Source organism: Actinia tenebrosa, unplaced genomic scaffold (genome assembly GCF_029948245.1).
Source record: "Actinia tenebrosa isolate PJP-AT-01 unplaced genomic scaffold, QUT_ActTen_1.0 PGA_scaffold12__29_contigs__length_12842862, whole genome shotgun sequence".
Lineage (NCBI taxonomy): Eukaryota > Metazoa > Cnidaria > Anthozoa > Actiniaria > Actiniidae > Actinia > Actinia tenebrosa.
This window is the reverse complement of record NW_028292572.1, coordinates 12,514,474-12,524,912: the sequence shown is the minus strand read 5'-3', so window position 1 is coordinate 12,524,912 and position 10,439 is coordinate 12,514,474. Positions and strand designations below refer to the sequence as shown.

At 36.1% G+C, this 10,439-nt stretch overlaps 1 protein-coding gene across 1 annotated transcript; it reads right to left on the bottom strand.

Annotated features, from left to right (window-relative positions):
• Positions 1-51: 51 nt before the first annotated feature.
• Positions 52-9,612, bottom strand: LOC116293761 (putative E3 ubiquitin-protein ligase HECTD2). The gene is made up of 21 exons (XM_031701225.2): positions 9,386-9,612; positions 8,681-9,279; positions 7,361-7,463; positions 7,178-7,270; positions 6,615-6,679; positions 6,454-6,499; positions 6,096-6,205; positions 5,880-5,925; positions 5,381-5,483; positions 4,517-4,640; positions 4,131-4,230; positions 3,835-3,942; positions 3,428-3,560; positions 3,253-3,341; positions 2,847-3,008; positions 2,011-2,085; positions 1,852-1,939; positions 1,666-1,772; positions 1,378-1,493; positions 873-1,022; positions 52-771 (listed from the first exon to the last, which is right to left on the bottom strand). Exons 1-21 carry the CDS (start codon positions 9,479-9,481, stop codon positions 651-653), a joined length of 2,634 nt encoding a protein of 877 aa, XP_031557085.2. The 5' UTR covers positions 9,482-9,612; the 3' UTR covers positions 52-650.
• Between the last annotated feature and the right edge of the window lie 827 nt (positions 9,613-10,439).

The following is a 10,439-nucleotide window of genomic DNA, read 5'->3' as shown; positions in this document are numbered from 1 at the left end:
TATTCTATTCCCCCCTTCCCTTCTTGTGAGAAAATAGAACTCACAACCCGCGGTGCTTAATCATTTTATTCGTAACCAAATATTTTATTGCAAAAACAATTTTGGATGCCCGCGCACTGCGAAAGACACGCCCTTTTCTGGCTGGACTGTTGGTAGACGTGTTCCATGTTTGATTAACATGCAAAGACATGCTAGCTATTGAACTAGCTAAGAGAATAAGAAAGGAAAATCTACCCAATGTAGGAGGGCGTACATTTCTGAACAGTGCTTTAACGTCAACGTGGAACCCAATTTAGGTGTCCACTGCGTGTTATCGAGTGCATAACTGTCTTCATTTTGGAATCCTGAATACGTCGCGGTCATTCTGCTTAAAGAACTCCCCTAATTCCTAGTTATCGATATTTAAAACTACTTTATCCATGCATATATCAGTAGATGCATTATCTTAACAGGTCGTGTGTGTGAAGGGGTACCCTACGCAAAACAGGAAGTAGTGGTCATTGTGTCGTATGGGAAAACCGTCGAGATTCATTATTTGCCAGAGCAAAGCTAATGGGAAGAGAGACTCGGCTACAACTCGATCCTGTCCCGTGACGTAAAATACAAAGAACATCCGCTAATCTAAGACTATAGGACCATCTTGCTGGCTGTTACTCGATGCCAAACCCTTCAGCGTTGGATATCGCGATAGTCAGCTTCTGTTTGATTTGTTTCCTAGTCTTGTATGGTGGAAGACACAGCTGGTTGAAGCACGTGTGTGCCATGGGAAGCCTGTGGAATACATTGGATTCATCAGACACACTGGTAATCCCACTATGAACTCAAGACAAGCAGAGTAAAGTAGTTCCTTCAGGTACGTGGATGGTACTTACATCTTGGTGCTGTCTGCGGTGTCCATCTTGCATATCTTAAACTCCATTTCAGCCAATCCTCCGATGGGAATGCGATCACTTCCCGTCACGAACAGAAGGGTTTTCTTTTTCAAGTCGGTTGGGAATCCCAAAACAATTTCCCAGAAGTACCTATAATAGAGTAAAGTTATTTGTATGACGTAGATGGCCTGCATGCAGTATTGCGCATCTCTTGATCACCAATTCTAGAAGAACGGGCTTGGGACGGCGCGAGAAGCTACTCAACAGTACCTTTCACAGTTCCCTGCGCCATCTTGAATGGTAGCCGTGACTTTGCATCGAAGCGAGAGGAACGAAGAGCTTGCAATGATAGAGACCTTTTTAACATATTGGAAATGTTTTCACATGTCTCTATTATTGCAAGCTAACCGTTTGTCTCGCTTTGATTCAAAGGCACGGCTACCTTTCAAGATGGCGCAGGGAACTGTCAAGGGGACTATTTGTAATAAATGCGTTATAGAATCACCTTATAGTGGGGTCAGTCTTGTTGTAACCATCATATACTGTGACCTTCTTGAGTGCCTCCATGTCCAGCTCTGGGTTACCACATACAAGCATCTCCACCTCCTCTGGGCGAAGCATCTAAGAACAACATCAAATTACATGTCATCTAATGGTTGTGGTAAAAAATACAAGTACTGGAAACAAGCCGGTTGTAGTATTTTAACAAATGCGCATTGCCGTACGCTGAACGACAGATTTTGCAAGTCACTCGATTATCATTGATACAAGTGTGAACGAGACTCCTACTTACAATGAGGGCATTAGATGCGCATACACTATGGAATCCGTGATAGAATGCGGCGAACTGTTGATACATGGACTTGTTTAGAAGATAATCCACGTATAGACTGACATACTCTGTAAATATAGCAAAGCAAATGATGGTCAAGTGACAAGTGGTCAAGTGAATCATAGGCCAGTACAAGGTGCGGCATACCGTGTCTATTTTCACTTGTTACTGGTATTTGATCACCATTTGGTTTAAGGTTTTGGGTGATGACTTGTCCATAAGACGTGTAGGAGATCTAGGAGAAGTAAAAGACTTGTCACATACAATCATACGCGGAGACTAAAAACAATGAGAATAATGCATTACCTGGAAGGTTTGACATAAATCATTCTCCACATCGCCTTCGTAACTTAGAAGTTCCTTCAGTCCACGTGACAAGTCCTGTCAATGAAACAACACTGGGAGTAACGCAATCTGTCATTTACATTGACGTGACATTGACGTGACGCATTGGCAACACGCAGATACGGTGTGCGCTTTTTCGATTTTATCTATTGGTTACCGTACCACTCGTAATAGCAAATGCGCATTCATTAGAGATGCTGATATTCCGGGTGATATTTGACTGCTGTCCAGTAAAGTAAGAACCAAGAACTTTTGACATCCCAGATGACGTCTACCGGAAGTAAATTTAGCCTAATTAGCATACGGTGTTGCCGTCGGACCCTTACCTGTTTCGTAAGGTTCACGCGTGCGCCGAGGTTTGGCGGGCTTAAAAACGAGAGATTCTTCTCTTATTTTTGCAATTTAAAAAGCCTGTGTATAAAAGCTGTCGGATGTTATGTGTTCTCCAGTGTATAAACTTGATATGAGAGTAAATATCTAGGCTTTTTCTACTTTTAAAATGTGTTTTGGAGGATGTCTACTGGCGAGAGCGAAGAAAACTAAGAACATGACGATGTTCGTCGCTACTAAAATTACAGGGTAAGATAAACAGTTCCTTAATTTTTTATCCCCCCTGCGTGTAAAATCGATTCCCAGTTTATAACTTAGAGGGTTAAAGTACCTTTCAGGTTTGTTTATGACACTGAGGGAACAATGTGTAAAAGAACTTGAACTTTTAAATTTCGCGCGTGAACACGACCGTCTAGACCGAGTACCCCTCGGTTGCTAATAGTCTAATGACGTATAGTCTCACTTACCGGCATCACCTCAGCAAGATCATCCAATTCAAGCTTAGCAACCCCTACAGTAGCTTTAGGGTTTTGGTAAGGTACGACGGCTGGGCTGAGAAGCTTCTTATACACACAAGATGGGAAACGAATGTCTAAAATGATACTGTTGTACACAGCTAGTCCCATTAGCTGGAGAGGGGTGGGTGGGTTAAGGAAACATACAAGACACATGATATAGACCCCTTGCATGTGACGTCAATGCAACTCAATTTGGAGGACAAAACAAAAGAATTTCAATCTCATGAGAATTGGAAACCTATCGTTATGTCCTTTAAATTTATAGACATGCATAGAATAAAGGTACAATCTGACAACAGGAAAAGTGGGAAAATAGACAAATAGAAGGGCTATCAATCATCCATGTAGAGGATACAACTCCTACAAGGTTGAACTCCTCATCTTGGTCTTTACACTCATTATTGAACCAGTACAGACGTGACTTCTCATGATACGTGAACATTCCTGGAAAAAAAATCATTTATATATTATCACATTCAATCTACTAACTAGATAATATTCACTTGTGATTAGATTGCAGATTTACTCACCATATTCTGGCTTGAAGATCTTTCTTATGAGTAACAAGAACCATTCCTTGGTTAGACCACCCATGTCAAGACCTGGTTCACCTGCAAACGTCACCTTAAGTTTCTTCTTAAGATCCTTCTGTTTACGAGCAATCTGAATGAAAGCAAAATGGGATGAGTCAAAAGAACTAATGAGGTGTGTATATGGATAGAATATGATTGATGTACTTGATCTTTCTTTCATTCACCCATTCATTTCCCATTTCTTTTTCAGCTAAGTGAATAACAATGATGAAATCTCTCTTTATTCATGGTGTGTTTTGAGGACACTAATGGCGGCAAGAATGCTCAATCTAGTATGTCAAAAGATACACGATAATATCACAATAATCTCAGAGTCATGGTATTATTATAGTATGGTTGGTTACCTCATTGAGGGAATCTGAAATCAGGTTGGATCTTCTGACTTTAATGTTAAGGAACAACATCCCCATGTCTGGCATTTCTCTGCGCTGAACTTTTTCCATCAAACTTTTCTAATAATTCAATAATTATCAATGATCATTCCTTTTTTTATTTATTTGTCTATTCATTCAACCACTTATTCAATTAAATCCATCCAATCATATATTTATTTACACACTTTATTCATTTATTCCATCATTTCATTAATTTACTGATAGTCTGATTGTCACTACTAGCCTCACTTTCATGACAGACTTACCCTTGCCATGACTATCATTTGTGATTCAGAATCTTTCTGCATAATGTAGCGCTTTGCTGCTAGGCTGAGAATGAATGGGTACTGACAGAAAGAGAACTTCCTGTAGATTAAAGTAAACAGAAATGTAATCATGACTTTAGTCGTGGATCCAGGAGGAGTTCAAAAGACATCCGAAAAACCCTTACTTTTGTACTAACTGTTTTCTAATTACATGAATTTAAGGTTTGATTTGGGAAGTTAGAATGCAGGTTATTCAGGGGGTTTGTAGGACCCATCCAAACCAGGTAGATAACAGATACTCATACACAGAAAAGAAATACATAGAGTAAAAAGGCATCAATGAACAAGTACTATTTGTGGTAAAAGAGATTCAAATGAGTACTCACCCTGAGTTTGCCCCTGGGTTTTGCCAGGAGTAATACTCTCCCATCAAGTCAATGTGGTCCAAGGAATGATTATAAAAGTAGGTATGGCTGATGAGAGGTGGTAACTGAAGCCAATTGGCAGCATCTATCAGGATGAACACAAACAAACGTAAAGATATTCATCTCTACAAGGTCTGATAGTACCTAAAAGGCTAGCAGACCTAGACATATCTGTCACTCTCAAGTGCTTGTGAATAGAGTTTTATACAGGTGAAACAAAGGTTTTTATATTCATGAGAATAAACATGGCCGCTGCTGTGTGATAAAGGCCCATAGAGGGGGATCGACGTGGATTTACAGATACACACAATAAGTTTTAGATGCATTTTTTTTGGAAAAAATCTTTTTTTGCAGTTCTTTAGTTCCATTAATATTATTAAGATAATGTTGATTTTTTAAATAAATATCTTTTGTAGATTGGCGGTTAATATTTTTTGGAGAGGATTTATAGTTTTTAGCACTCCTCCCCCCTCACACCCCCCTCATAATTCAACTAAGACGAATGTACACAAACAAGGGCAGATCCAGCCAAAATTTTAGGGAGGGCTAATTGAGAAGGCTAATTGAGTTTCTTCTGCCAACACAACTAAAAATAATCAAAAAAAGCATTTAACTCTTCAGTTTTGTTTTGTTTTATTTTTCTGCAGGGGGGGGGGCCTTCAGCTCCCCTTTGCCCCCCCTGGATCCACCCTTGACAAAATGTCAAATTTAAATACAGACTCTTTATAATCTTTTTATAGGTTTTATGACAACAGTAATTTTTAGCAATTCTTGCTCTTTGAACGTTTACTATCTAATTATCAGGAAGGTAATGGAGTAACATACTTAGTAGAGCAAGGACTTTGACGGCAGATGGCACCCACCATGTGCACTTCTCTTCAGGTGGTAGATCAGTGGATTTAGTTGGAAACAATCGCAGGCTCATAAACTTAGAAAATATTCAAAAGGTTTGAGCATTTATGTATAGTTTTACTTTACATATTTATTAATATTAATTTATTATAATGAAATCAATATATTAAATCAAATATCATAGTTTTAGAATAATTTAGGGTCAATATTATGTTACATATTTTTGTCCAATTACATTAGAAATTTTTTTTGGTTAGTATAAGTTATGAAAGTCAATCCTGGTTTTACATGCCAGTTATTACATGGCCAAGTTATCGTTTAATCTAAGGAGATATATCTTATGATTTTTAACTGTAAGTCAAGCAGTTTTAATATGTCCACCTATATATAATGGCACAGTCTTATAAAGGTCATTAACATAAGGTCCAAAAACAACTAGACTCAATCCTCAGTTATAAAATACAAAATTCACCTGTTCAATCCTTGTAACAATGCTTTTGTAAGTGTTTACAGGGATTCTGCAGGATAAATGAATTGTTACTATTACACAGTGTTAGTTTGATAACCGAACCTAAAGAATTTTATATAACTTTGAGTGTGAAAATGATGATTATTTTGATGATCGAGCATGAGAAGAAAGTATGCTGGTGATGATAATAATAAAACCATTATAATCAGAGTTTCTTACTTTCTAAACCACATGACTAGACTTTGATGTTCACTGTCAGACAGAGCTGACACTTGCCGCAGTAAGTGAGCAAAGATGACATAAGTTGTTGATTTATTAAACTGAGCATTCTAAACAAACAAAAATCATGTAAGAGTAAGTTTAGATTATGTGAACTTCCAGATAATATATGTCCATAATTTCCAGGGAGACTACTAGGAAAAAAAATTTCTATTTTTTTTTTCCTTCCCTCCCCAGCCCCCTCCCCCAGGGAATTTTGACTCATAACCAATCTTCCTCGATCAATCGACATGGACAGAAAGACATACAGTGACCAAAGGAAATATAGGGACTTAGTTCGCAGTCTAGTAATGTTTACCTGTAAGAGTACTGTATAAGCTCGCAGGTCATCAGCAGTTCTTTGCCTGAGATTTAATGGAAAAAATTACTCCCAACGAGATAAAACCCATAGGTGAATTCTATTAACTTATTCAAGTGGTAATTAATTCAGCTTAACTTTTCATAGATTATTCATATTACCTTTTCATGTCTTGTAGAAGACCATTTATGATGGATTTGAGAACTGTTTTTTGGACTTCTTGAGGCTTTTGGAAATAATATTAATAATAACATTATGTATCATATAATTTGTTAGTAAGAATGTGTCAAGTATAGTTAGGTTTGTATGCACATTGTCCTATATAGGATTACATGCACTGCTTCAAGTGAGGCATCTTGTGACAATGCTGCAGACATCATACAAGAGGCTAAAGAATTATAAAAATAAACACAATGATATACAAGCCTTCATTTAAAACAGCCTCAGCTGAATAAGCCTGAAGCGAGATGACGTTTTACCCCCGTCTCTAGACCATAATCCTTTTCACATTGCTTTTGTTCTTTAATTATGACTATTGTTCCAGTATTCTCTAAGGAATCAAAAATTTTAATATGAAAGAATTTTAAAAACTGTTATGGTATAGAGTCGGGGGTAAAACGTCATCTCGCTTCAGGCTTATTGGACTGCTTGTCTATAAAGACTGATAATAAATATTATACAAAAAGAAATAATTAACCATCTGAGTATAATATTTTATACTAACCAGAGTAAGGACAATGTCATATGTTATCCTGACAAAGTCATAATCCAGACAACTTCCATTCTGATCCTCATGACCCAAGCAATCCTCTTTTTTCTAGAATCGATCAACAGTGAATAACACTATAAATAAACAGGAAGTTCTTTATGAATATGCAATGTCAGGTGAATCTGGTTGTTTAGATACCTTAAAAACAGCATTAATATCAGCAAATGAATCAAATGTTGAAGTCAGGAAAGTTTGTATAGACTTGTAGTCTCCAGATGCTTTAGCAAGACGCCAATCGTTTCTGAAATTGTAGACAATATAACAACAATAAGGGAGATGTAAAATCACAAGTATTTTAGGTAGCAATGAAATAATAATGTGCACAATCTGACATTGATAAGCATTAATTTAGTACATCTATAGTAACCAACATTTTACTGTAGTTTTTTTCAAAAATTTGAATAATTTATTTGTCTAAAAAGGTTTATGAAGAGTGAACTAATCTTTATTCAAGTTAAAAGAAAAATAGCAAGTAATCACTCTTTCCTCTTATTTAATCCTCTTAATTTATTATGCTAAAATATATTTTAAAAGATATATTAAAACATAAGTTCATTTACAGGTAGTGACGACAGGCCAGGTGTAACATCACCTGCATCATAGATCACCGTAGTAACAAGGCACATTAAACAAAACCTTTTATTGTCTAACAGATCATTATATTTTAAAGGTCAATACAATACTGTCCTACCTATATTAATAATTATCATTGGAAATCTGATTATATAAAGTGCAATATCCATGATTGCATATTTAAAATATTCTGATTTCTATTTTAATAGAAGTGATAATATGAACTTGATACCTCATTAGGCTAGGAAAAATGTCTACAGCAATAACAAAAAGAAAAAGATTGACAAGTATTTCATTTCATTTCCTATTTCATGCCACTTCTTTTATATTCCCTTTCATTAATAGTTGACAGCCAGACATTGTGCAAACATAGCAATATCTTTGAATTTATTGCAATACCTGGAACAAGTCAAATGAATTTTAATTTCAAGAAGTAAGAAAAAAACTCATGACAAATTTTGAGAAAAAATATAATAAAATTTTTGTATTCGCTAAAATTGTCATACATTTGATTTACAGCAACATCTCTTGAAGTATAGATATTTTTGTTAGGTTGTCAATGAATGGTTTTAATCTAAGAACGTGAGTTCCATCTTTCCTGCTATCTCTCTTGGAACAAACACATAAAACATTAATGGCAATCACCATGGCAACGCTATGAAATTTTATAATTCAAAATTCGAAACATTCCTAGAAACTATTTTAGTTTCTAGAATTGAGAGCTATAGTTTCGTGCTTATATCATTATTACATGAAAATTATAATTTTTTTGCTTCACAAAAATCACTTGATATAACCATTCAAGGTATGGGAAATATGCGAAGGAATCGAAAACATAAACAATTCACGTCTTCAATACTAGTATTGTTTTTGAAACATCCTTACCTTAAAGAAAGGGCATCCTGATATTTTATAGTTTTAGTTTTCTTTTCTTCTTGTTTTGAAGGTATATTTAAAGCAGCAAGTTCCATATTTTCTGCTGCCGTTGAAGGGTTAGAGAAAGGTCGATTCTGAAAGCCCTTTTCCACTTGTAAACGACTGCTTTCCCCTTCGCTGGTATTACCAAGAGAGGGTGGCTTTTCTTTGCCCCTTTTTAAAAGCCCAGATGTCTTAGAATCACTGTTGTTAATTGATGTTTTTTCAGTGTTAGAGATCGGGGCTTCAACAAAAGAACTCTCTCCATTATTGGCATCGTTAGAGTTTAAATTTCTGGAGAATTTTGTCCGAGAACTTAGTAATGATCGACCTTTTCCCCCACCAGACTTGTTTTCTTGATTATTATCTACTTTAAGTTTTGGTAGCTCCTTGTTGTTTTCTGCCTGATTGGTTAAACTAGCATCACTTGTAGATGGACGGCTAGACCCACTACAGCCGGCCTTATCTTCTACTTCTTTTACGCCATAGCTGTTCGCTGAGGAATTGCGATTTTTTGAACTGAAAATTTTGCTAAATCTTCCTCCTTTTCTTTTTTCAGGCGAATTTTTCTATAGATACGGCAGAAAAAAGGCAAAGTTATAAACTGATAAAATTTTGTGGATCATAGGCAGGAAATCAGTATGAATGATATATTTTTTCGATACAGAATCTTACCACAGTAGCTATTCGCACTTCCTCTGCGCCATCATTTGGGTTGAAAAGTGGGTTTTTTATCGGTGGTAACAAGCGATTTTTGCCACCCCCGAACATCCCAAAGCTTTGGTCTGTCCTACATCCACAAAATTTCTCTCTCAAGTAAATAAATTACATAAAAAAGATGAGGAGAAAGAAAAACTTTGTTAACATTCAGGAGTCCGCCATGTTTGTTATCTTTACATAAGGAAGCTAAGGAAGCCCTTCATGCGTGACTCATTACTCGCACCTGATTGGCTATTCTTTCAATCAAGGTATTTGATTGGATGAAGATTTCCTCAAATTTTTCAGGCAGGTGTAATTAATTCCCAGTCTTAAATATTTGATTAGCCGACCGAAGATGTGCCCGTTATTTATGTTTTTCCTTAGCGATTCGATCTATTGTCTGTATCAGTATCATCATTTCTATTTTTAAACTGTAAGACAAAATTACAGCTAGAGATCTAATTGATTGACCAAACTTAAGAAATAATTCGCCGAGAGTTTTTGTTTGACGACATAGAAAATGACATACTATTATCATAGTCTTTATGACAAAGACCTAGCAGACGTCATTACCAATGACTTAACCTAATGGAAAAGTTTTATCGCTAAAAGAAATCGTACGTTTTTAGTTTCTCGACTTTTAATAATCGCTAAATGCAAAACATCTAATATTTTGTGAGAAATTTATATACAAAGTTAGCATGAGAGAAGAAAAACGGTCAGTTTTTTCCCTAATTAAGTAACATACTGACCATAATGACAAGTTAGAGCAGGTTCTAGGAATGAGTCAGTCAGACACCTCTAGTTATATCTTGGTATAGTTCTACTGACAAAAACCGCTTTGATCTATTGAATAATGATTTAAACGAAGGACCAAAAATGACTTTACTCCATTTATTTGGACGTATAATATTTACGGTACTAATAGTAGGGTTCAAGCAATGTTGGAGTACCAGATAGAAGTCCATTATCTACAAGTTATACTGATGGACTTTTCAAAAGCTTTGACGTATTTCCGGCCATTTCTAAT